General features: G+C 45.1%; 2 protein-coding genes and 1 long non-coding RNA gene across 3 annotated transcripts in view; 1 reads left to right on the forward strand and 2 right to left on the reverse strand.

Moving 5' to 3' along the window:
- Window positions 1–11247: 11247 nt before the first annotated feature.
- Window positions 11248–18291, reverse strand: LOC132012347 (uncharacterized). Its single transcript, XR_009402589.1, has 3 exons — window positions 18123–18291; window positions 16747–16989; window positions 11248–11605 (listed from the first exon to the last, which is right to left on the reverse strand). It is a non-coding gene; the product is annotated as an uncharacterized LOC132012347 (long non-coding RNA).
- A 93-nt stretch (window positions 18292–18384) lies between these two features.
- On the forward strand, window positions 18385–27027 carry SOD1 (superoxide dismutase 1). The gene is made up of 5 exons (XM_059392253.1): window positions 18385–18560; window positions 22681–22774; window positions 24737–24806; window positions 25615–25732; window positions 26823–27027. The coding sequence occupies exons 1-5, from the start codon at window positions 18489–18491 to the stop codon at window positions 26928–26930; spliced, it is 462 nt and encodes a 153-aa protein (XP_059248236.1). The 5' UTR covers window positions 18385–18488; the 3' UTR covers window positions 26931–27027.
- SCAF4 (SR-related CTD associated factor 4) overlaps window positions 25739–27270 on the reverse strand; it is a 70573-nt gene continuing 69041 nt past the window's right edge. Inside the window, exon 21 of the mRNA XM_059392252.1 lies at window positions 25739–26300. Coding sequence (XP_059248235.1) covers window positions 26251–26300 — 50 coding nt within the window. The 3' untranslated portion in view covers window positions 25739–26250. The remainder of the gene's footprint in view (window positions 26301–27270) is intronic.

The following is a 27270-nucleotide window of genomic DNA, read 5'->3' on the forward strand; positions in this document are numbered from 1 at the left end:
TCCCACTCCTCCTGCCGTGTTCCCTCTCTCGCAGCGCACTCTCGCTCTCTCTCTGTCAAATAAATAAAATAAAATCTTTAAAATAAATAAGATTTTATTTTTAAGCTCTCATGGGTAGATAAAGACACTGGTCCTACAAAGGTCTGGTGAGGCTCCAGGGAAACAAACACTGAGGGTGGGAATGAAAATAAGAGCAACCTTTTTTGTTTTTTAAAGAAGGGATTTTTCCTTTTTAAAGATTTATTTACGTATGGGGCAAGTGGGTGTCCGAGTTGGTGAAGCGACTGCCTTCAGCTCAAGTCATGATCTCAGGGTCCTGGGATTAAGCCCTGTGTCAGGCTCCCTGCTCAGTGGGGAGCCTGCTTCTCCCTCTCCCTCTGCCTCTGCCCCTCCCTCCTGCTCATGCTGTTCTCTTTCTCTTTTATTTTTTTTAAAGATTTTATTCATTTATTTGACAGACGGAGATCACAAGTAGGCAGAGAAGCAGGCAGAGAGAGGAGGATGTAGGTTCCCTGCCGAGCAGAGAGCCCGATGTGGGACCTGATCCCAGGACCCCGGGATCATGACCTGAGCCAAGGGCAAAGGCTTTAACCCACTAAGCCACCCAGGCACCCCTCTTTCTCTTTTTCTTAAATAAAATAAATACGAAATCTTTAAAAAATTATTTAAAAAAGGATGATTTATTGGAGAGGGAGAGTGCAGGAACAGGTGGAGGGACAGACTGAGAAGGAGAGAGCGAATCCTAAGGAGACTCCTAAGGGCAGAGCCAGACATGGGGCTCGATCTCACAACCCTGAGATCGTGACCTGAACCGAAATCAAGAGTCGGTTGCTCAACTGACTGAGCCATCGAGGCATCCCGATGCAACCTTTTCCAAGTACAATTTGGCAAAAACCTACGACTCAGCATGTATACCTGCAGGGATTCGTACTTTAGAGACGTTTTGCAAGTCCATGAGACTATGCATGCAAGTCCATAAAAAAATACGCAGCATCTGTTCTACCAGCAAATCATGGGAAACACCAATAAGTCTGTCCAGACGTGTAACGGGTTGACATATTACCCCCAAAGGATAAGGTAAGTCCAAACCATTAGTACCTGTGAACATGACCTTTTTGGAAACAGGGTCTTCACAGATGTAGTTAGTAATGATGGTAACATACTGGATTACAGTGGGCCCTAAATCCAAGGACTGGTGTCCTTATAAGAAGAGAAGACACACAGACATACACACAGGGAAGAAAGCCATGTGACCACACAGGCAGAGATTGGAGTGAAGTAGCCATGAAATGGAAGAGGCAAGGAAGTGTTCTCCCTTAGAACTTTTGGAGGAATCACAACTCAGCTGACACCTTGATTTTAGACCTCTGTCCTCTAAAACTATAGGAGAATAAACTTCTGTTATTTTGACCAGTTTGTGGTCAAACACCAGTTTGTGGTGATTTGTTATGGTAGATGTAGGAAATTGATACAAAAGGGATCAAGTCAATAAACGATGGTATACACACATGACTCAGGAAGGGAGCGAGACCCTGAAGCTAGTCCTTATTATGTTCTGGTTTTTGAACTACATGAATATAGTTCCCTTTAAAAAATAAAATAAGAAGTGCCTGGGTGGCTCAGTCATTAGGCATCTGTCTTCGCCTCAGGTCACGATCCCAGGGTTCCGGGATCAGGTTCCTTGCTCCACAAGAAGCCTGCTTTTCCCTCTCCCACTCCCCCAGCTTGTGTTCCCTCTCTCGCTGAGTCTCCCTCTGTCAAACAAATAAAAATGTCTTTAAAAAAAATAAAATATTATGGGGCGCCTGGGTGGCTCAGTGGGTTGAGATTCCCCGCCTTTGGCCCGGGTCATGATCTCAGGGTCCTGGGATCAAGCCCTGTGTTGGACTCTCTGCTCCGCACGGGGAGCCTGCTTCCCCCTCTATCTCTGCTTGCCTGTCTGCCTATTTGTGATCTCTCTTTTTCTGTGTCAAATAAATAAATAAAATCTTAAAAAAAAATTAAATAAAAGTCAGACAATAAAAATGGTTCTATTTCTTTATAACCTAGTTATTTGAGCTTTATTTATTGTACTTTATATTTTAAAAAGCTTTATTTGAGAGAGAGAGAGAAGAGAGTGTGTGTATGCGTGTGTGTGCAAGAGCAAGGCGAGGGGCAGAGGGAGAGGGAGAGGGAGAGAGAATCCCAAGCAGACTCCCTGCTGAATGTGGAACCCGGTGTAGGGCTCGAACTTACAGCCCTGAGCTATGACCTGAGCTGAAATCAAGAGTCAGACACTTAACTAAGCTACTCAGAAACCCCAGCTTATTTTTTTTGCCCTTTAAAGCCAAAGTAACAGTGGACATTTATACTGATTCTTTTTTATAAAATTTTGAGCTAGAAAGAGCTAAGAGATTGCCCAGTGTAGTAGGCAGAATAATGGTTCCCAAAGATGTCCACATATTAATCCCTAGAACCTATGAATATATTAGGTTACGTGTCAAAGGGGAATTTAGGCTGCTTATCAGCTGACCCTAAAACAAAAAAGATGACTCTGGATGAGCCGGATCACTATAATCTTGAAAGTAGGCCCAATGCCATCCCTTTAAAAATCAGAGAGGGGGCGCCTGGGTGGCTCAGTGGGTTGGGCCGCTGCCTTTGGCTCGGGTCGTGATCTCAGGGTCCTGGGATCGAGTCTCGCGTTGGGCTCTCTGCTCGGCGGGGGGCCTGCTTCCCTTCCTCTCTCTCTGCCTACTTGTGATCTCTCTCTGTCAAATAAATAAATAAAATCCTTAAAAAAAAAATCAGAGAGGGAGGCAGGAAAGTCAGTGTCAGAGTGACACGATGTGACAAAGATTCAACTGGCCATTGCTGCCTTTGGCTTTGAACATAGAGGAAGTGGCCAGGAGCCAAGGAAGGCAGGCAGCCTCTAGATACTGGAAAAGGCAAGGAAATGGATTCAGTCTAAGTGACTCAAAAAAGAACATGGATCTGCTGACAGATCCATGATTTTAGCCCAGTGGGATCCCCATCAGATTTCTGACCTCCAGAAATATAAGAAAGGAAAGGTGTGTTGTTTTAAACCAGTAAGTCTGTGGTAATTTGTGACAGCAGCCTTAGGAAGCAGACATCTTGTTAACTCCTCCTTTTCCAGAGGAAGAAACTGAGATCCAGGAACACCAAAGAGAAGAATCAACACTCAACCCCAGATCTCCTGGGTAACGGTGTTTTCACTATAAAATGTGTTACACAGGGCACCTGGGTGGCTCAGTAGGTTAAAGCCTCTGCCTTCAGCTTGGATTGTGATCCCGGGGTCCTGGGATCAAGCCCCACCTAGGGCTCTCTGCTTGGCGGGGAGCCTGCTTCCCTTCCTCTCTCTCTGCCTGCCTCTGCCTACCTGTGATCTCTGTCTGTCAAATAAATAAATAAAATCTAAAGAAAAAATGTGTTACACAAATAATAAATAAGAAGATAAACATACTTTCAAGTCAAACATGTTTTGTTACAATTGACTTCACTGAAACATTTAAAATATGAATTGTTCTTTGGAAAATTCAGCCTTTTAGCATTTCTGGAATACTTCTCATCTTTTTTTTTTAATTTTTTAAAAAAGATTTTATTTTTAAAATTTATCTTATAAGTAAGTAAATAAAATTTTATAATAAATATTTTATTTATTTTTATTTTTTAATAAGGATATTCCATACTCACTCTCAATTTATAAGACCAATTTATAAGACTCAATTTATAAGACCAAGGATATTCCATACTCACTCTCAATTTATAAGACCAATTTATTAAGAACCATTTTTTTCACTCAGTTAATCTGGTTTGACTTATTATCTTCCTTGGTAAAACTGGACTAGTTTTTCACTTCAAGCCGATTCAGGGTTTTCAGTCCCGTGCACATGAAGAGCTCCGCAAGAGGAAAAACCGATAGTGCCACTACGTGTACAGTTAATGCATGTGCAACAGGTTGCTATAAATTTAAATCCCTGTTCACTGTCAAGAGTAATAAAAAGATTGCTTCTAGAATTAATGTGGTTCTGAGCCCTGTTCTCTAAGGCACCGAAAGGTTAACAGAAAGCACATGTTGTAAGAAAACTGTGAAAAAGGAGTCCAGAGCAAGTGGCATATGAAGGAAGATTACTGCTATTTTGGGAAGGGGGGGGCACCTGGCTGGCTCAGTCAATGGAGCGTGAAACTCTTGATCTCAGGGTTGTGGGTTCAAACCCTACACTGTGTAGAGATTAATTAAAAATAAAATCTTAAAAAAAAAAAGATTACTGTTAGGGTGCCTGGGTGGCTCAGTGGGTTAAAGCCTCTGCTTTCAGCTCAGGTCTTGATCCCGGGGTCCTGGGATGGAGCTCGGCATCGGGTTCTCCGCTCAGTGGGGAGCCTGCTTCCCCGTCTCTTCCTCTGCCTGCCTCTCTGCCTACTTGTGATCTCTGTCAAATAAATAAATAAAATCTTAAAAAAAAATATCTGTTATTTTTGGACAGTTTGGTAAAACCAAACATATCCTACAGACCTTAGGTACTCAGTGTGTGTTATGTTTGAATCAAGACTCATGGGAATCTTACTGAGTTACTTTAATCATGGTTAACATGCAAAATTAGAGCAATCAAGCAAGGACAATGATAATATGTTATTTTAGACTTTAAAACAAATTCCCTGGTATTGTTGAAGGGTGCTGGCCTAGAATTTAGAAAGTCTGGGTTTTACCCTTTCAAGGCTATGACCACCTCCTTGAGTTTTTTTTTTTTTATTTAAAGATTTTATTTATTTATTTTTAACAGACAGAGATCACAAGTAGGCAGAGAAGCAGGCAGAGAGAGAGGGAGGAAGCAGGCTTCCCGTTGAGCAGAGAGCCCGATGCGGGGCTCGATCCCAGGACCCTGGGATCATGACCTGAGCCAAAGGCAGAGGCTTAACCCACTGAGCCACCCAGGCACCCCACCTCCTTGAGTCTTAATCCCCAATTTATAAAATGGGAATTATGATATCATCCTGGCCTTCTAACAGGTGCTTGTGAGTACAGCATGGGATAAGGAGCATGAGAGCAATTTGGACTCTTCTCTGGATGCCAAGGAAAAGCCCGGTGCAGGAGGGGCAAGCTAGGAGTAGACGCCCATCCCATAAGGGCCACTGGTGCAAATGCCCTCACATGTGGAAATCCTGCCCTCACTGGCAAAAAAAAAGTACAGATCTATGACCAAACAAGCAGTTTCTTGTGAAAGTTCCTGAGCAAGTCAGGTCCTTGCACTGGAAATCCTCCTGCTGCTGCACTGGACTGACTTTGCCGGTAATTACCTGGACCTCCTACTTTACTGCCTGGCTATGGTTTCCTCCTTCGGATGACCTTCCCCTCATATGTTGTGTTAGGATGCTTTAATGGGTGAGCAAAACTCATCTAGAAATGGCTTAACTGATGAAGAAGAGGTATATTGAAGAAGAGTTCTGGAGATGGGTGGTTCCAGCTAGTTAATCAACGGGCTAGAAGATGCCATCTTTCAGCCTGGCCCCCCTCAGCTTGTTTTAATCAGTTTAGCTCAGGTCACATTTGCAAGACAGTTGTCGTAGGACATCCAGAAGAAGCTGACCAATTCTTCATTTTGCAGATCTTTTTTATAGAAAGGGAACATTTCCCAGAAGCCTCCACATGCATGCTCCTCGGGTCTCACTGGTCTCAGGCTTACCCCTAAACTCATCACTGACCTACAGAATGGGGTGACCCTGGCTGGTTTAGACAATCAAGATTTCCTATTTCCTCCAGTCACAGGGGAGGACAGACTCTGAAACAAAATCTGGGTGGTTGGGCTGGTGATCAACAGTGCCTGACGGAACTGGAAAATAATTTTTTTTTCCAGGGGGGTCAGGAGGGGGAGAGGGAGAGAGATTCAGGGCTTGATCTCATGACCTTGACATGATGACCTCAAGAATAGGACGCTTAACCGACTGAGCCACCCAGGCAGCCCTGGAAAATAATCTTTAAGGTTCAGTTCGACTCTGTGTCTATGGTAATTGTGCAGACGTTGAAAAGGAAGGTCCACTATCACCTTCCTTTCCTTAGATAACTAACGGACACCATGAACTTAACTATATCCGAGATGAAACCACTGCCATTTTCTTTCAGATCTGCTCCACTTGCAGCCTTTGCAACCACCTTAATTAATAACAACCTCATGCATTGGGCCAAAGCTCTGAAATCATGCCGGACCTCTTTCCTCATGTACCCAACATCCTAACCATCAGCAAATCCTACTGATGTTGCCTTCAAAATATATCTAACTTGGGGCCCAGGAAACAGGGATATGGGGGGAAGGCTTGCATAAAACCCAGCTACGCTCCAGCATCAGACTAAGGAGCATGTGGAGGCAGCATCCTTGGCGTGCAACTGGGTGTCCTCACGACGGGTAGTAGCGGAGATGAAACTTCTCCAGGTGGCTCTGCGGACGGTGGATGGGGATAAGGAGCCAGAGCATGTGAAAACTGCAGCTGATACTCTGATTTTGTGGACACACGTGAGCTGATGCTCTGGATATGCCCAGAAATAACTAAGGACACCTGGGGATGAGGCGAAAGGCTGATAACCAATGGAGCTGGTAGGGACTTGTGCCAGGAGGAAAATGCAAACTGTCTTTATTTATAGTGGCTGCAGGCTATTCAGGCTCTTCAGGACTACAGGTGGATAACTACAAGTATGTATGATGCAGATGGTGTTGTGAAAACATGAAACTACTGTGTTTTTGTTTCTCTCTGAAATCACATTTCCCAGTAGCCTCCCACCTGCAAGTTTGAGTCATGGGCCTTTTTGTCCCAGAAAAGGAGAGGCTGTTGAGCCCCAGAACGAGGAATTAATTGCTTTAAAAAAAGCTGATTTTCCTGAGGCTGTAGCATGAGGCAACCAGCCATCCTGGTTTGTCTAGCACAGTCCCATCTATGCTTGTGGTCTTAGCATTATTATTATTATTTATTTATTTGACAGACAGAGATTACAAGTAGGCAGAAAGGCAGGCAGAGAAAGAGGAGGAAGCAGGTTCCCTGCCAAGCAGAGAGCTGGATGCCAGGCTCGATCCCAGGACCCCAGGATCATGACCTGAGCCGAAGGCAGAGGCTTTAACCCACTGAGTCACCCAGGTGCACCAGGTCTTAGCATTATTTTAAGTTATCAACTGATTTCCCCACCAAAGGTGCCTCAGTTTGGACAGTAAGCTATAGAAGATAATAGTTTGAAAACCTTTTCTTGAGAGAAAAGGATTTTCTAAGTTCGTTAGCATCCATTAACAAATCAAAAGTCAACCCTTATAAAAAGATGATAGAATTTTACTATAAATCAGGGGTAACAAGAAACCAGCATAAAAGGTAGAAATCAGTGGTTCTTTTTTTTTTTTTTTAAAGATTTATTTATTTATTTAATTAGACAGAGATCACAAGTAGGCAGAGAGGCAGGCAGAGAGAGAGAGAGGAGGAAGCAGACTCCCTGCTGAGCAGAGAGTCTGATGCGGGGCTCCATCCCAAGACCCTGAGATCATGACCTGAGCCAAAGGCAGAGGCTTAACCCACTGAGCCACCCAGGCGCCCGAGATCTTAAAGTGTGAATAGCAGATCAGTAGCAGCAGTTATCTACTGGGAACTTGCTAGAAATGCACATTCTTGGGCCCCATCTCGGACCTGCTGAATCAGAAACTCTGGAGGGAGGGGGCTGAGTCATCTGTGCTTTAACTCTCCAGGGGGTTCTGATTCAGAGAAAGTCTGAGATCCTCTGAGACAGAGCAAGTGGAACACTTTTTCTTCAATATTGTGGGGAGAGGGAAAAGGAGAGCTGGAGAGGAAGCAAGCCACATGGATGAGCCACATGGGTCCTTTCTTTCTCTTTCCCTGGGAGGTTTTTTTTTTTTTTTTTTTTTTAAGATTTTATTTATTTGAGGGACAGAATGAGTGAGAGCGAGCAGAGGAGCAAGAGGGAGAGGGAAATGGAGAAGCAGACTCCCCTCTGAGCAGAGAGCCCGATGCGGGACTCGATCCTAGGACCCTGGGATCATGACCTGAGGCGATGGCAGACACTTAACCAACTAAGCCACCCAGGTGTCCCTTCCTGTGAGTTCTGAGGTAGAAACATCTAGATAAAAATAGAAGATCTTAAAAAAAAAAAAGAAGATCTTGAGAACTTTAAGAGTGTTCATGGTATGCATATAAGAGTGGAAGAAGATCAAAAGTCTGGGATAGGGCCTGTGGGGAGACATTTCAATATGGTGCCAGGCCAGCACATCTGGGTGTGAAGGGAGAAGTCAGGAGAGGGAAGTCTGAAGAGCTTCACATTGACTATGCCTAGCCATCTACAGCATCCAGAAGATTCTGTGGGCCCAGTGTTAGATTACAAAAAGACCAGGTCAACTGGTAGACCAGCAGAAGATTGAGAACAGTGCAAGAAGTGGGCACTTGGAGACAAGGTAAATGGTCTGAACCACAGTTGACAGTGGTGGGACCAGCCATATCTGGTCATCACCAGTCCAGAACCAGACTGGACCAGGTGCTCTGCAGCAGAAACTTATAAGGACCTTGGTGACATCACATGAGTAAGAGGAGCTCTCCTCCAGTGCTGCCAGTGAGATGCCCTGGGTCCATCCTGGAGTGCAATCACGGGAATGGGAGGAAATGTTGCATCTACCAGTGACATAGGAAACCGTCCACAGTCAAAGGAAGACGGTGTGGAGCACTGTGGTGTTTGGGATAATTACAACCTCCTCTGGAGAGTAACTAGCATTTTTGAGAAAATGACAGAGCAATTTTCTCATAGACTCTGATGAGATTAAGAGCCTCTGTAGACAGTTAGATTTACCTATGCTATCTTGTTATGAATCACCCGAACAGCTAACCATCAGGCTGGCACCGAATAGACAATCATTCACCTGACAGGCCTTTTTGAACCTGAGGCTAACAATATTATTTAGACACATTTACTTCTTTTTTTTTTTCTTTAAAGATTTATTTATTAGACACAGAGAGATCACAAGTAGGCAGAGAGGCAGGCAGAGGGAGAGGAGGAAGCAGGCTCCATACCGAGCAGAAAGCCCAATGTGGGACTCGATCCAAGGACCCTGAGATCATGACCTGAGCCGAACGCAGAGGCTTAACCCACTGAGCCACCCAGGCGCCCTAGACACCTTTACTTCTATCAAAAGTTCCTACCAGGGGTGCCTGCCTGGGTGGCTCAGTGGATTAAAGCCTCTGCCTTTAACTCAGGTCATGATCCCAGGGTCCTGGGATCAAGCCTATGTTGGGCTCTTTGATCAGCGGGGAGTCTGCTCCCCTGCCCACTCCCACCTGGTCTGCCTCTCTGCCTACTTGTGATCTCTGTCAAATAAATACATTCTTTAAAAAAAAAAAAAGTTCCTACCAAAAAGAAATCTCTTAACTGGCTTTATTCTAGGTCTTGTTCCCCTGCAGCACTTTTTTTTTTTTTTTAAATAGTCTCCATGCCCACTGTGGGTCTTGAACTCACAATCCTGAGAGCAAGTCAGAGTCTACTGACTGAGCCAGCCAGGTGCCCAACTCTGCAGCAATTTTATGTTATGTTATTTTATTTTTTTAAAAAAGATTTTATTAATTATTTCGACAGACAAAGATCAGAAGCAGGCAGAGAGGCAGGCAGAGAGAGGGAGGAAGCAGGCTCCCCACTGAGCAGAGAGCCTGACTCGCGGGGCTTGATCCCAGGACCCTGAGATCATGACCCGAGCCTAAGGCGGAGGCTTAACCCACTGAGCCACCCAGGTGCCCCTCTGCAGAAATTTTAAATAACATTTTGTGTGTCCTCATAATGAGTTTATGAGAAAGCTGTTCTAGTATCTAAAAGACTCTGAGTTAATCTAAAGCAGTGGTTTTCAGAGTGTGGTCTTTGGGCCAGCAGCATTACCTGGGCCCTCACTAAGACGTCAATTCTCCAGCTTCACCCAGGTCTAATGAGTCAGAAATACAAGGGGACAAAGCTGACTTCTGGCTATGGTCAAGTGGAAAGGCGAGCAAATCCTCTCCCCAGAATGCAACTATCATATAAAGCTAGACAAAATTGATAAGAATGACAATTTCAGTGTTCTGGGAACCAACCAAAGGCATAGGACAATTTGAGAAGCATTTATGCTTCAAAACTGCTGAACTGTAAGAATAGTAGAGGTCTGAGGCATCCTGGCCTAGCACTGCTTCCTTCCCCTCCAGCCCAGTGGGTGGTAGAGGTTCTCCCAGGGAAGGACACGTCGTGAGGGCTGGTAGCTATGCCACTGTGGCTGAGGGGGGCTCGCAGGATTTGCCGTAGTGGGTGACGCCCATGGCCAGTGGCACTGTCAGTGGAAGTCATGAAAGCCTTGCCTTTCAGAAAATGCTATAGGAAATCCTTCAGACTGAAAGGAAGTGACACCAGCTGACAACTGGATGCGCAGGGGAGAATGAAAAGCACTGGAAATGGTAAATACGTAGGTTAATATAGAAGACTCTATAAATATATTTGCTTCATTTCTCCTTTTAATTTCTTTACAAGACATAAGATTGTGTCCAACAATACTCATAACACTGTATTGTTGGGTTTACAGCACATATAAATGTAATAACAATAATAATACAAAGGAGAGGGGAGAAAATTGAGCTATACTGCAGTAAAGTTTCTATATTTTACCAGAATTAAATTAGTATTAGTCTCAACTAGATTTTGCTGAGTTAAGATGCTGAAATCTAGGGAGGAACCATTAAGAAAATACATTTTAACACAGTAAGAAAAGTTAACAGGAGAATTTAGATGATATACCCAAAAGTACTTATTTAACACAAAAGAAAGCAATGAATGAGATACAGAGAAACAAAGATGAGAAGAGACAAACAGCAAAATGGAAAATGTAAATCCAAACATATTATGAATTACAGTAAATGTGAATGGCCTAAACATCCCAAATGAAGAGTGGAGAGATTCGGATTGGATACAAAAAGCAAGGTCCAAACATATGTGGTACGCAAGAGACACACTTAGATTCAGAGACAGAACGAGGCTGAAAGTAGAAAGATGAAAAAAGATACACTGTGAAAAAAGCAACCATAAGAAAGTTGCGTGGCCCATGTGGATATTAGCTAAAATAGATGTAAAGACAAGAAATATTACTAGAAACAAAAACAGATGTTTCCTAGTGATAAAAGAGTCCATAGATCAGGAATCTACAAAACCCCATTTGCAAATAAGGTCACATGGGGTTATCTTCAAGTTATGAATTGTGGAGGGGGCACAATTCAAACCACAACAAATCGAAATGTCCAGCAACTTGAGGGGAAAAACAAGTTGTGGTATATCCATATAATAAATTACCACTTAGACATAAAAAGGAATGATCTACTGCTACATGCTACAACACAGATTAAGCTCTAAAAAATACGAAATCAAAGAAGCCAGATGCAAACACTACATATTGTATGGTTCCATTTATAAGAAACACAAAGAAAAGGCAAATTCATAGAGAAAAAGGCAGATCAGTGGTTGCCAAGGGCTTGGGATGGGAGAAGGGATTAAGCAAAAACCAGCAGGAGGAAACTTACTGGGCTAATGGAAATGTTCTAAAACTGCATTTTGGTAATGATGGCCAGCCACCTAAATTTACAAAAAAAAAAAAAAAAATCACTTAAGTGTACACTTACAATAGATGAGTTTTTAAAATAGTATATAAATTATATATTAATAAAAAAATTTCCTTTTTTAACAGTTTCTGAGGGTAGGGACCAGCTATCTGGGTTTTAATAAGCATTCCCCCTAATTCTTATACTAAGTGTGCAAATCACTGGTCTCAAGGACTATTTAAAACCAAATGAACTTGACATAACATCACTGGCACATCCAAGTCATACCTGATTCTTACCCACCCAAAATAGTAGAGGATCATGAAGATAGTGACATCCCCTAGAGGGCATAAATAACTACATTAGCTTTACCTGAATAGCATGTGCGTTAAATTTGAGACAGAGGCCAGACTTAGATGTGACCCTGAGATTCAGACCCACAGCCAAGTGGACAATTCCACCTTGGCAATTCTAACTCCCTCAGGTACTCCAGATGCACCCTTTCCTGAATGAGGATCTTTATCCCTCTACTTGCTTTTCTTGGTAAATGGCATCACCATCAACCCCGGTGGCCCAAGCCTGAAAAAAGGGAACTACATTTGCCTTCCCCCACCCTCACTTTAGATAGTCACTGAGGCTTGCATTGCATTTCAATTATCTTTTTTCCAGTAATGGCCGTAGGCCAGGACCTTATCGTGGCTCCCAAATGGGGACTCGCTGCCTTCAGTCTCACCCCACCTCCTGTCAGTCCACACACTCAGATATCCCAGGGATCATTTTTTTAAAAAAAGATTTTATATATTTATTTATTTTAAAGAGAGAGAAAGAGGCGTGCTAACGGGTGGGGGTGGGTGAGTTACGGAGCAGAGGGAGAGAAATAAGCAGACTCTGTGGAACATGGAGCCCCACACAGGGCTAGATCCCACAACCCTGGGATCACGACCTGAGCTGAAATCAAGAGTCCAACACTCAAATGACTGAGCCAGCCAGGCTCCCCAAAACACTGTTAGATTCTTATGTCTTACAGCAACATGATACGCATTTATAGTTCATGTATACATACAATTTGAAGATTTGAATGTAATTGGGCCCAAGCCCAGTGTTTTGTTTTGTTTTCTTTTTTTTTTATGATTTTATTTATTTATTTGACAGACAGAGATCACAAGTAGGCAGCGGAGGGGGTGGGGAAGCAGGCTGCGTGCTGAGCAGAAAACCCGATGAGGGGGCCCAATCCCGGGACCCCGAGATCATGACCCCAGCCGAAGGCAGTGGCTTAACCCACTGAGCCACCCAGGCACCCAGTAAGCCCGTGTTTTCAAAAAAGCTCACAGGTAGTTCTAATGTGCAGCCCAGGTACCTCTGATTTATAGCTGAGGTCTAGAGGAGGATATTCCAGGAAGACACAGTGGGCCAGATGGAGCCAGAGCCCAGGCTAGAACTGCTAAAAATATAACCTATGACAGAGGTTCTGACAAGATTATTAAATATATAGTTAACTTGCAATTACAGTTTGCAAACTTCTAATCACAGACTGTTCACTCCTGCTTACTAACAATTTACATTAATTTTTACCCTTTTCACTTTCCAACTTTTAAGAATGCCTCAGATACTTCATGGTTCTGTGATATAATCTTCCTACAGGGTTTACTGGTAATAGGTGTCAGTTTTGGGGATCTACTGACATCGGGGTTTTAGTATAGGCCGGCAGAACTAGCTAACGCCACTTCTGTTTCTCCTTGGCTTCCTAGTTGTTAGTGCATTTGTTTCTTAGCATTAAAAAAACCCCTCTTTGTACTTTCCTTCTCTTGGATTTTCCCTAGCTCTAGCATTTTCCTATAGTTCACATAAAAATATGCCTTTTTGAGGCTGCCTAGGTGGATCAGTGGGCCGAGCGTCCAACTCTTGATTTCTGCTCAGGTCATGATCTCAGGATCCTGAGATGGAGCCCCACGTTGGCTCTGGGCTCAATGGGGTGTCTGCTTCAGATGCTCTCTGCCCCTCCCTCCAATTCTCTCTCTAAAACAAATATATAAATCTTTTTTAAAAATATGTCTTCCATAAGCAAGGGCCGTGGTAATAATCCCTTTGTGGCATGTGATGTAAAGGAGATTAACAGAAAACTATGTATTTACTGAGAGTGATGAAGGTATAAAGAGGAAATTGCCTTGAGTCACAGAAATAAGAATGATTTAGGGAAAAAAAAAAGATGAGATAAATGAGAAAAAGTGGAGAAAATGAACCCTGGGCAAAGAGGAGGAGGAAGGGGAAAAGAAAAGAAATGCAAGACTGAACTTCTGGTCTACCTCCTCACTCACACCCTAACTGCAGAAGTCCCCAAACGTTGACTTTCATTCTCAGGAATGCCGGAAACACAGGCCGTAAGCTGCTCAGTCATCCACACAGGCTGCCTGATATCTGAGACATCTATCCCTCCCCATCATTCCCTATAAAATCAAAGCCTCTCTGGATTACCTGGACCCCATTCTGACTGTCAGATTCTGACCACATTCTGGGGCTCAAGACAACCCAGGCTACTTTCGGATTTTTTCGAATTCTTGGGGATAATGACTCAATAGCATTGGCCTGGTACGACAGTGACTTTTCAAAATCACCTGAGTACCCTGGTCACACCGCAGTTTGAAACACATGAACTCTGGAGGATGAAATTTTGGGGCAGAAACACTCCAAAGCTACCATGGAATCTCAAGGTTAAAATGAATAGGCCTGCCTTAATATTTACCGGACTGGGGCAAGAGCACAAATGGAGGCCCTCACACCATACACTAGATATTTAAATAATATAAACCAAGTTAACAGCCAGATAAAAATATATCCTATCTTCTGTTTTAACAAATATATCTTAATAAAGACCTGCAAGGCAGGTTCAAATATGGCAATCTTGGGCTTCTTTGAGTTCTAGGTAGGAACTTGGTAATAGGAGAAGAGTAGTTCCCTGTCCCTGGTCTTTCCTTTTTTCCCCACTGCAGGTTCCCTGTTGCACCGAGGGGTCAAACTTAGATGTATATCCACGGTGGTACCATCTTTAGCCTGTCTAGGTCCTGGAAATAGGCTGAGGATGCTAAGAAATCGCAAAGTCTTAAGTCTTCAATGAGTGTTCTAGAACAGTAGTTTCAACTGGGGGCAATTTTGCCCCTCAGGGAACATTTGGCAATTTCTGGAGACCTGTCACGGCTTGAGGAGATGGGTGTTAAGAGCCTCTAGTCGGGGGGCGCCTGGGTGGCTCAGTGGGTTAAGCCGCTGCCTTCGGCTTGGGTCATGGTCTCAGGGTCCTGGGATCAAGTCCCGCATCAGGCTCTCTGCTCAGCGGGGAGCCTGCTTCCCTCTCTCTCTCTGCCTGCCTCTCTGTCTACTTGTGATCTCTCTCTGTCAAATAAATAAATAAAATCTTAAAAAAAAAAAAAAAGAGCCTCTAGTGAGTAGAGGTCAGGGATGTGTAGACATCCTACAAGGAAGGCACAGGTCAGCCACCACAGTAGTTAACTGACCCAAAATGTTACAGTGCCACGACTGAGATGTCCTGCTGTAGGTGGACACAAATACTGTTCAAGATCCCAAGATACCTTGGAGATACTGTGGGTTCGGCTCCAGACCACTGCAATAAAGTGAATATTGCAATAAAGCAAGCTGGGTGAAATTTTTGGTTTCCCAGTGCATGTAAAAGTTATGTTTACACTACAAAATAGTAAGCGTGCAAGAGCATTCATTATGTCTAGGGGCGGCTGGGTGGCTCAGTGGGTTAAAGTCTCTGCCTTCGGCTCAGGCCCTGATCTCAGGGTCCTAGGATCAAGCCCTGCATCCGGTTCTCTCCTCAGTGGGGAGCCTGCTTCCCCCTCTCTCTCTGCCTGCCTCTCTGCCTACTTGTGATCGCTGTCTGTCAAATAAATAAATAAAATCTTAAAAAAAAAAAAAAAGAGCATTCATTATGTCTCAAACAATGTATATACCTTAACTTAAAAATACCTTATTGCTAAAAAATGCTAACCATCATCTGAACTATCAGCTAGTTCATAATCACAGACCACAGATCATCATAACAAATATAATGGGTAATAAAAAAGTCTGAAATCCTGCAAGAATTACCAAAAACGTGACACAGAGAAATGAAGTGAGCAAAGGCTGCTGGACATACAGTGCCCGTGGGTACCTGGCTGGCTCAGTCAGTGGAGCAGGTAACTCTTGAGCTCAGGGTTATGAGTTAGAGCCTGGCACTGGGTGTAGAGATTACTTAAAAATAAAATCTTTGGGAAAAAAAAGAAAGAAAAGAAAAATGGTGTCCACAGACTTGCCTGATCAGGGTTGCCACAAACCTTTGGTTCATAAAAAAATATGTTTGCAAAATGCATTAAAGTGAAGCACAAAAAACGAGGTATGCCTGTATTTAAATTCCTTAATCCTGTTCTAGGAGGGGTAAGGTTCTGGGCAGGAACACCCTCTTGGCTCCACAGACTCTCCCCCACAGGAGATCGGGCTTAGGGTAGGACAGAACAGGGCCTTCTAAAGTACAGGGCCCAGGGCCAGGGACTCCCTTGCCCAGGTGGTAGGGGCAGCACTGGCAATGATTTTAGAGTATCTCCAGGGTCCTTGAAACCTGTAGGAGACAAAGCCCTTCCACTGAGCAAAACGGGGCTGTCCCGGCTTCAAGGGAGTATCTCAAAGAGGACCAACTCCCTGACCTAGGGCTGCTCTTTGTATCCAGGGGTTGGTCCCTGGGCTGGTCCGCTGGCAAGTTCATACAATGAACTGAAACCAGACTCTCTCACTTCCTGGAACCCAAAGAAACTTAGACCTTGGGCAAAGGCCCTTTGGCTAGCATTTGCACATTTATGCAACTTAGTAGCATATGCCAATTATCTGGAGAATACTAGTAAGTACAAGCAGGAAAATTACAAATATGTGCACTTTCTAGAGGCTGATGGAAAAATGTGGATTGTGTATCTCTGACGCCTTAGAATCAGAGGACGCCTTAGAATCCGAGGGTCTTAAGAAGTAATTGAGATAAAGTGTAGCCCAGATGAGGCTGAAGCAGCCCCCGTCTTTGTTCCACTCTGGCACTGAATTAGGCCTCAGTATTTTGTCATCCTTACAAGTGAATCCTGCATTAGAGGGAAACAGGGACTGTGGTGCAGAGTTGTCAGGAATTGGGGAGGATCATACCACAAAGCAAACAGCACAGAAATCCCCAGGAGGCAGACGGTTCTTCTCCAGTCTGTCCCTTCTTGGTCCCTGTCCTGGTCTCCCTGTTTCCACTTTTCTTTTCAGGACTCTTTCCCCATCTCTTCTTTGGAGTCAGGTATGTCCAGCTCTTGGCCCCAATTTGCCTGCTTCACTGGGCAAGAGGAACACCTGCGAATCCCAGGTTCTCACAATGAGGTCCTGGACCAGCGGCACCGGTGTCACCTGCGAGTGTTAGAAGAGCAAGTTCTGGGTTCCCATCCCGGACCCACCCAGTCAAACACTGCCACCTGCAATGAAACGCGCGCCCTTTGGGTGAGTCTAACGCCCGCTGCCACGTGAAGGCGAGCTGGGCACTTCCTGCAAACACAGTTCAGCCGCCTTTGCTTGCATTCCCTCAGGCATGCCCTGTGGCGTTGGAAGGCGAAGGCTCTACCCCCTGCCAGGCTCCCCAACCCCCCACGGCTTATCAAACTACTCCCCCAACAAAAGTGCGGGTGTCAGGGGGGAGGGTGGGTGGCATTCCCAAAGCGCTATCGCTGCAAACAAAACGGCCCGTTGTGAAAAAAAATATTCTAAGAGAACTCAGTAAAAGGTGCTGCAGTCTCCTGTACATTTTTCTAGACATTTCTGAGCGCACAGTGCGTAGGTTTATCCTCAAAATGCACACATTTTGGACTGTTGGCTCATTTCATAACATGTTTTTGAAGTATTTCCCTTGGGGGCGCCTGGGTGGCTCAGTGGGTTGAGACTGCCTTGGGCTCAGGTCATGATCCCAGGGTCCTGGGATCGAGCCCCCCATCGGGCTCTCTCTGCTCAGCGGGGAGCCTGTTTCCCTTCCTCTCTCTCTGCCTACTTGTGATCTCTGTCAAATAAATACATAAAATCTTAAAAAAAAAAAAAGAGAGAGAGAAATATCTCCGTTGAAGGCTGAGTGAGCCTGCGGGTCTGGAGGAACGACTGGCGCCCCGTCTGCCTCCTCCCTGACCGGCGAGGCAGTAGAGCCGACAGCACACGAGCGAGGTGCGGGAGGCACGGCGCCGGCGCTCCGGTGTTTTCACGGCGGTGGGCCTCGTCCAGCAGGGAAAAGGCGACAAGAACACAGGATTCCGCTCACCAGATTGGTAACGCCGCGCGCCAGGGGCTGAGGAAACTGCAGGGAAGCAAAGGCGGGGCGGGGAGAGGACGCGCCGCTTCCACACCGTCGCCAAGCCCAGAACGCAGGACGACCAACGAAACGCCAAAAAGCGCCGCGCTCGACCGTCCCAGTTCCTGAGGCACAGACGAGACTATGCCCTGACAACCCCTGACGCTTCCACACAAAGTGACGTAGAGTATCAAACGCGTGCCACGTGTACCTCATTTTTCCCCTTTGGCGCACAGAGATCTACGGACTGGAAGAGAAAGGCCGAATTTTTCCACAGTTCCATGTTTCCGGGCGGAGGGAGGCGGCGGCGCGGGACGCAGGGTTCCCCACGCGGCCCCGCGGCCCCGCCCCCGGCCGGTCACTCCTGGCCACTCGCGCGCCGACGCCCCGTGGGGAGCGGGCTGAGCGCGCGGGCGGCGATTGGTTCCGGGCCAGGGTGGGCGGGGCGCGGAGCGCCGGCCTATAAGAGCGCGGCGCGACCACCTCGGTTTGCGTCGGCGTCTCCTGCGGCGTCCTGCGTTGTACTCGGGGTCCCTGCCGCCCTCGGAGCCCGGACCGGAGCGCTCCCTCGCGAGTCATGGAGATGAAGGCCGTGTGCGTGTTGAAGGGCCAGGGCCCGGTGGAGGGCACCATCCACTTCGTGCAGAAGGCAAGGGCTGGGGCGGAGGCCAGCGGCGAGGCGGTGCCCGCGCACCTGTGCCCCGGAGCGGCGGCCGGCGGGCCCTCGGGCCGCCCTCGTCACGCCCCCGCCGCGCGGGGTTTGCGGGTTCGCGCCGCGGGAGGCCTCTGCCCCGCGGCGGTGTGGCGGCCGAGTGCTGAGTCACCGGGCGGGCCCGGCGGGGGCGGCGGTGCGTGGCGAGGCCTGGGCGGGGGTGCAGGGAAGGAGCCGCGGCTGACCCTAGCGGGGCGGTGGGTCGGGGGGAGCTCAGAGAGCGGGCCCGGCGGGGAGGGCGGAGGCTGGCTGGCCCGCGGGCCTGGGCCGCCGCCCCGGCGTCTGTAGGTCGGGCGGAGGAGGTGCTTGAGGCGGCTGTGGCCCTTCCTTGCGGGGTCGTTTTCTGGGTCCTGAGGCTCCAGGACACGGAGTTGCGCAGTCTCGGGCCTGGCCCGCCCTTGACGTCCGGGGCGGGGGTGGGGAGTGCGGCGGGGCCACCTGGGCTCGGTCGCATCCGTAACCCCACTTCGGGGCTTCCTTTCCGCCCAGGGGTCTGCAGCTTGCAGCCTGCGGGCACAGCCGGTGCCGGTGCCGGGGCGGGTGTTGTGCAGCCCCGGAGCTAAGAGGGTGTCCGGTGCACGGTTCGTTCAGAAGGTCCTGAAAAACAAGAATCATGCGACTGACAAGTCCGAGATGAAACCCTTGAGTCCCTGAGGTAGTAATTAGTAAAAGCTTTATTGTGCACACGCCGGGAGGTAGTCGGGACCCGGGAGCGCTCAGACCAAACCATGGAATGAGGGGGTGTATTGCCGTGAAGCAGCTTACAGAGTGAGAAGGCAGGGACTGGACTATTTTTCACAGTCATGGGTCACCACAGTTTTCTTAAATAAGAATAAGAAATTGGTTAGTGTTTACCAAAGACCGGCCTTGGGATGCAAACAGTTTGACCTTTTGCTTAGGATTTTCAGAGGCATAAATAAGAAATGACCCAGGTCAAGTTAGTCTTACAAAATAAGCCAGTTAAGCTATGCTTGTGTGACTAAATTGGTTTTGTCTGATCAGGGAATTTTCAAGGCTGGTCTCGGTTTGTTTTTAGACTTGAACAGGGCAGAGACCTTGTGTGGCCCCTTACAGAAAAGTTTGCTGACCCTTGCTCTGGGTCATGGTCAGGCTGTAAAGGCAGAGAAAATGGCCTTGGACAAAGCTCCTTTTCCACCTGCAAAGCTCCAGAAGCAAGAGAGCTAATGGACTCCCCTGTTGGTTGTTTTCCAGACCTGTGATTTTTTTTTGTTGTTGTTGTTGTTTGTTTTTTTAAACCCTGGGTGTATAGTAGGCTTGTTTGGGGAGCTTTTTAAAAAGTGTTGATTTCTGGGGCCAACTCCAGATTAGTTTTATCAAAATCTGTTGGGGTGCAGTCTGAGCTTCGCTGTTTTCAAAGTTTCCACAGTAGTACTGATTTGCACCAAGAATTGAGAACTGTTGGTAGAGGGAAGTGGATGGGGTTTTTAGGAGTTGGAAGGCAGGAGATGTGGAGTTCACTTAACTCTGTTGTTGGAGCGTTCATTTAACCAAAATCTCTGTAAAGTGGTTTTTGAAATTGCTCTACCAATAGGCCCATTACTGAAATGGTCAAAGAATAAACTATACAAAAGTGCTCATTAATAATATTGCAAAACACATGTTTTACAAGGAACGTGCTTGTGGTAAGACTTGTTCCCCAAATCTTAGTGAGGTTAGGAACTGATGGAAAATTGTCTGTTGTACTTGGCTTGATAATCATAACAGAATGCTTAATACATGAATGAGATTTAATATTTCTTTTAAGACTTTTTTGTTTATTTATTTGACAGAGACAGGGAGAGAGGGAGAAGCAGGTTTCCCGCTGAGCTGGGAGCCCTGATGCTGGGCTCGATCCCAGAACTCTGGGATCCTGACGTGAACTGAAGGCAGATGCTTAATGACTGAGCCACCCAGGTGCTGAGATTTAATCTTTAAAGTGGCATGCAAAAATGTGAGAGGACGGGAAAAGTAATCTTTGAAATTTATGCGAGGGAGCTTGATTTTTTCCTTTAAGTGGTTTCCAAATTTTCTGGAAAAAGGCTTTGTCATTGACTAAAATTTTGCTGTTTTCACTTGCCAGACTTTGTTTCACTCTTCTTCTTCGCTTTGTAATTCTGCCAGTACTAAAAAATCTCAGAAGCCTCTGTGGAATACCTTTCCTTTGGCCTTGTAGAAATGGCATGGGTGTTACCTTCAGAAGTCAAGCTGTGAATCCATACATAACCGAGTTTTTTCCATCTTCCCTGAGTCTCTTGTGGGGCTCCCTCTTTTTCTAAGTTCCAAACTTCATTTTGGTGGTGCTGTTTGTACCTAGTGTAGTTAAGCATTACAGCTCTACGGATATGCAGGAATGTTAAATTGAAAATAAACTGTATTTGTTTGGTGTATAGTGTTTAAAATTTTGGATTCATTTCCAATTTCTAAAAATCAGAAGTTTGACCTATAAGACCAAATTACTAGCTTCTCTTGAAAAAGGGAAGCCACACTGAGCCCTTATTAGGTCAGGACAGCACCCTGCAGGATGAGTTTATGCTTTTTGCTTCCCTGACCTGTTTCAGTCAGTTAAGGTAACTGTCTGGCCCTATAGGGTGGCACCCAGGTCGCTGACTGTTGAAACGCTCATGTGTGCTCTGTGTATTACCCATTAATGGCAACTTGGAAGAACCTGCCCTTTTGTCTCTGTGCTGTCGGTAACACAGTGCATTTGAGGGACTAACGTTCACGTTTTAGTTTTTCCAGAGCTACAGCTTAGAAGAATCCTAGTCTGTTCTCAAAGAAAAGCAAAGAAGGGCAGAAGTTGACATACTACTTTCTTGAGCCACGGAGGCTAACACCTCTTATAACTGTTGGCCTTGGCTATTTAAAAAAAAAAAAAAAAAGACACCATCATGTGTATAACTGTGTGGTATGGATACTACTTGTGTTTTATTTTTGTTCCTAAGATCTCTTAGCTGCAAAAGGTCTTTATTTCTGTATGCAGCCCTGCAGCACTGTTACCTATCACCATTGCTTTCACGGAGATAGCGGTGTGCTGCTGTAGTTTGGTTTTTTAAATTTTTTTTAAAGATTTTATTTATTTGACAGAGAGATTACAAGTAGGTAGAGAGGCAGGCAGAGAGAGAGGAGGAAGCAGGCTTCCCGCTGAGCAGAGAGCCTGATGTGGGGCTTGATCCCAGGATCCTGGGATCACGCCCTGAGCCAAAGGCAGAGGCTTTAACCCACTGAGCCACCCAGGCGCCCCTGCTGTAGTGTTTTTAACTGCCCTTTCTTTTCGGTCTCAAGTGGGGAGGTGGTTTTCTAGGTTTGAGGGCCTAAAATGACTTTAGGAAACAGTAACTTGGCTTAGACCAGAATCAGTCCCCCGGGAAAGTGGGATAGGATATTTTCTGGCTATTAATAAAAAATAGCTATGCTGGAGACAGGTAAATACCCCTAGTGAGAGAGTGGAGAACCGGGATCCTAGGGTAACCTGTTGGACGTTTCCAGGGTGTCTTTTTCTTTTCTTTTTTTTTGGGTGGCGAATCTGAATGCTTGCTGTATGGAAGAGTGTGTGCATGAAGAAAATGACGTGTTGTCATGTGCTGCCAACATTTGGGTCAACAAGTTTGATACATACTCATATATTCAGCAGGTGCAAATGTATTCAAAAAAGTATTTACAAAAGTCATGAACTTATTCATATAAATAGCTATATTCTGTGTGGATATGGTGTCCGTTGTAAGAGAGTCAAACCCTACAACATCCACAAATCCACCATTTTAGTGCTCACTTGCCATTCAGCTAAGTGCGTTTTCTTGGCTATTAATTGTGATGCTGGCTGTAGGGCTCCTGGGCTGTGAGTGTTAGAACAAGGTCACATCTCCCTTGTGTTGGTCCCCAGCCTTAGAACAGTTAAATAGCTTGCTAGAAATTGGTGGGCCTGGGATTTGGACAGATCTTTTGACTCCCATGTCCGTGTTCCTTCCACTTCCCTGTGATTGGTAAAGATTATTCAACTCTTTTCTTTGTTCAGAAGCACTTGCTCTCTCAAACTTTTTGCACTTTTCTTTGACTAAAGGGAAAGGGGCCCGTTGAGGTGTCAGGAACCATTACAGGATTGACTGAAGGCGAGCATGGATTCCACGTCCATCAGTTTGGAGATAATACACAAGGTGGGTGTTGTTTTGATCTAGTGGCTACTTGTTTCAGCTAGTAAGATAAGTGAGACTGGGTAGAGCTACCCCTAAACATTAAAAACCCTCAACATGCAGAGAAAAAAAGTCAATAGGATTACTATGGTCAGCCTTAGGGAAATGACTTGCAAAACTGATTCTTAAGTGTGGAAAGGAAGGGGAAGAAGTTGATTTTTTTTTTTTTTTTAAAGATTTTTATTTATTTATTTGACAGAGATCACAAGTAGGCAGAGAGAGAGGAGGAAGCAGGCTCCCTGCTGAGCAGAGAGCCCAATGTGGGACTCGATCCCAGGACCCTGAGATCATCACCTGAGCTGAAGGTAGAGGCTTTAACCCACTGAGCCACCCAGGCACCCCAAGAAGTTGATTTTTTTTTTAAGATTTTATTTATTTATTTGACACAAAGAGATCACAAGTAGGCAGAGAGGGGGAAGCAGGCTTCCTGCTGAGCAGAGAGCCCGACTTGGGGCTTGATCCCAGGACCCCGCATCAGGACCTGAGCTGAAGGCTTTAACACACTGAGCCACCCAGGTGCCCCAAGTTGTTGATTTTTTTTTTTAATCATGATTATACCTTGATTATGAGAGCTTCAAGTATTTTTTTTTTTTTTAAGATGTATTTGTTTATTTGACAGAGATCGCAAGTAGGCAGACAGGCAGGCAGAGAGAGAGAGGAGGAAGCAGGCTCCCTGCCAAGCAGAGAGCCCGATGTGGGACTCGATCCCAGGGCCCTGAGATCATGACCTGAGCCACCCAGATGCCCTCAGGTATTTTTTAAGAAAACAAAAAATTAAGCTACTCTTACCTTCCATAGTAATCTCAGGCCTTTGTGAGCTGGGTTGAGGGTGGGTGCTGCCAGCACCGGGTCTGCGTTTATTGGCATTACCTGTAAGAGTAGCTTGTACCTCCAACACAAGAACCTTAGTAGGACAGAAGTAAGATACAGTCTGAACAAATATTGTAAACTGTTGGTGTTTTTGTTTGAGTTTCGTTTTCTCACTTTGGGATTAGAAGCAAGTTAACAAAAGCTTATATGCATTTAGTCATCTTTTACCATATTCGAGTAACGTGAACTCAAGTGTTTACTTTTTATGATGAGAACTTGATTTATTCGTCTTGCTGGATTTGTTTTTCTGTTCTGTAATTTGGTTCCTATAAAAATTGTGATTTAATGACCAGCTTTGAGCCAGTTCGACAATTAAAATTCCTCAGGTTGCTTTTTTTTTTAAACCACTTTGTGTTGGGTGGCATTTGCCCTGTGTCTTTGATTTACCGTGCTACTTCCTGTGACCTGTGTGTCTTCTCTCTGGGGATGCTGGGTAGAAGCTGTAAGCCATGGAAACTCCGTCACCTGCCAAGTGAAGAAAGCCTGTCACTAACGAGCCTTCTGCATTGATGATGTCGTCTGTGAGATTGGCTTTCCGTGAGGCACAGGAGCGCCATTTTCACAGACTATTCTGAATGGCACTCTGTGGAGTTCTGTGAGGCAACAGCCTGGGCTCGTAGCTCTAAGGTGCCGTGTCCAGTCTGCTTGCCCCAAGTAAAGGGCACTGACACAGTGGTTGCTGGTTGTATGTTGCTGGGGTGGTCAGCTTCTTGTAGGTACGGTATGCCACCTCACAGGATCCTAATCATGGGATTTTAATAATAGAAGAACCATGATGATCACGTCCTGCCCTGTTGTTTTACAGGGCAGTGAGGAGATCAAAGCCCAGAGAAGGATATTACCTTTAATGGTGTTACAGAGTAGTTAGAACTTGTTTCTACTGCTCGCCTATTTTGTTTATACTGAGGTGTTGCTTTCTCTCTTTATGAACCTAGAAGTCATGATGTAGGTCAGCATTTTCTGTATTTGAGGTTTTAGCAATGACCAGTTTCTTTTTAGAATTTGTTTTGAAATTCTGATTCCTAATTTGGCTACCTTTTTGTTTTTGGTAAATAGGCTGTACCAGCGCAGGTCCTCACTTTAATCCTCTATCCAAAAATCACGGTGGGCCGAAAGACCAAGAGAGGTGAGTGACGAAGTGCTTTAACTCTTAACTAAAATTTTGGCGATGGCTTGTTGGGGTCAGGACGGGTATCTACTTGCAGATTGCATGCTGACATCACTGAGTAGGCCTTCCCACCTCTGCTCTTGAATTTGTTGCCCCCACCAAGTAACCCCTTTGCCCCAGGTACTAGAGCAGCTTACTCTCTGGGCTGAGGAATTGACACATGGGGACTTGATTTGGTTTTGTAGCATTTATTGAATATAGAACTGATACAAGTGCCAGAGGGAACTAATACAGGAAATGTCATGAGTAACAGTACGTCAACCACCAGCAACATAAACCATCATTGTGAAACATAGGAAGCCTTGTAGGTAAAAATTTGATACTGAAAATTCAGTGAGTCCATTTGCATGTGTGTTTCCTGAGAGCCTTTCAGGAAAATATTAAATTTAAGGACAGGGCTGAATTTATTTTTATAACAGGCCTGAGGCATAGCATTCTTAGCCAGGCCAAGAATTAACAGGTGTAACTCAGTAACTTCAAGTTTCCCCTTCAGTACTTTACCTCTGAAATCAGAGATGTGTCCCCATCCCGCAGTTCTGCCCATAGCATTACCTTGTAGATTGGAAGCTTTGAAGAGCAGCGTGTCTAGAATGTCAGTTGTTTCTAGTTTGTATGTCCCAAAATTCTGTCGATCTGGAAGAGTGGGTCCTGTTTGATACATACCATACCTACCCTTATGTATGACTCAGTCATTAACTTAGTTCACCAACTAGCCTGATGTTAAATGGAAGTCAGCCCCAGTTCCTGATGACTCTTTCCCTGTTAGGCATGTTGGAGACCTGGGCAATGTGACTGCTGGCAAGGATGGCGTGGCCATTGTGTCCATGGAAGATTCTCTGATCTCACTCTCAGGAGACTATTCCATCATTGGCCGCACAATGGTGGTGAGTTTTTGTATGCTAGGATGTGCATACCATTTCTTCTAATACACAGACATGTATCTTTCCATGGATTCATGATTATTATTCCTGGTTTCTAAGGATCCACGCACATTGTACCTTCAGTCCAGATTAAGAAAAGCAATTACTTTGATGATCACAGTGAAGGTGAATTAGGTTGATGTAGGTTGGTTGTGACACTGTTCTGCAGAGATGTGGTAATTAAGTAGGTTTCATTTGGTCGTACTAGATCTGTATCGTGGAGAAACAGTAGTTGTCACCGTCTGGTTTTAAAATGGCCGGATTTTCCTGCCGTGATTGAGTGTCCCCCTTGTAGTTCAACAGAACATTTCGTGACGTCCAAATGAGACAGACCTCAGTATTGGTATTTGTTCATATTTGCAGGTCACCACCATTTGTTAAACTTGTGGGAAGCGATTGCCCTGAGTTACCCACGGGAGCTGCATCTGGTTCTCGTAGTCCCCAAGTGGCGTGGGCTCTGTGTTGCCTGCCCCAGAGGACAGTTAACCTTCTGTAGTCCTTTCCTTCCGGGTGACCCTAGAGTTTTCTTCAGCTATGGTTGTGAAGCAGAAAAATCATTGATCAATGTTTGAGGAGCCAATTTTAAAATACTATTGTTTAAATAGTTGAAGATACTTATTTACAGACTGGTAGTTCATGAGGCACGTTTTTGGGTTTTTTAAAATTCACTTTCCTTTTCCTTTTTTTTTTTTCTTCTAAAGTGTTTATTATGAAAGAAGGTTATTAACTCAGGCTACTAAAATTTCTCGTGGAGGATTCAAACTGGCACATGGCAGCTTGTAACACTTGTCCCGGGTTTTTAGTATTTCATTTAGAGATAGCAACACTTACCTAGTGTTTACAATGAACTTAGTCTCTATCACAAAGAAAAAGCTTTGAATAGTAGTTTCTGTTGTTTACCACTAGATTAAACATTAGTGTATTTCCATGCTAGGATTATTTTAACATGGTCTTTTCTAGTATTAAGTGGTTCTTAAAAATCTTTTGAGTATTGTTGGGAATAGGTGGTAATTACTTGATTGTGCTGTGTTAATGTTCTCAAAACTTTTTAAAGGTCCATGAGAAACAAGATGACTTGGGCAGAGGTGGCAATGAAGAGAGTACAAAGACGGGAAACGCCGGGAGTCGTTTGGCTTGTGGTGTCATTGGGATCGCCAAGTAAACATTCCCTAGGATGTGATCTGAGTCCTGGTAGCTCCTCTGTTACCTTGCTAGTTGTAGAAATTTAACTTGATAAACATTAAACACTGTAACCTTAAGAGTGTAATTTGTGTGACTTTTTAATTGCTTTAAAAAGTACCTGTAATGAGAACTGATTTATGATCACTTGGAAGATTTATATAATTTTATAAAACTCCTATTCAGTTAAAATGTCTGTTTCAACAATCTCTGTATTTTGCCAGGCTTAATAATCATATGTGGGTATTAAACTTAAAAATTGTGTGAATTTCTTCAATTCTCATTCAAGCCCGCAATAAATACACCATATGGCACTGCATCTT

The sequence above is a fragment of the Mustela nigripes genome, chromosome 2, assembly GCF_022355385.1.
Source record: "Mustela nigripes isolate SB6536 chromosome 2, MUSNIG.SB6536, whole genome shotgun sequence".
Lineage (NCBI taxonomy): Eukaryota > Metazoa > Chordata > Mammalia > Carnivora > Mustelidae > Mustela > Mustela nigripes.

Coding starts and splice junctions, on each gene's coding strand:
- SOD1 (XM_059392253.1), top strand. CDS start 18,489: ATGGAGATGAAGGCCGTGTGCGTGTTGAAGGGCCAGGGCCCGGTGGAG. Junction 22,775..24,736: donor GTTTGGAGATAATACACAAG/GTGGGTGTTGTT, acceptor TTTGGTAAATAG/GCTGTACCAGCGCAGGTCCT. Junction 24,807..25,614: donor GGGCCGAAAGACCAAGAGAG/GTGAGTGACGAA, acceptor TTTCCCTGTTAG/GCATGTTGGAGACCTGGGCA.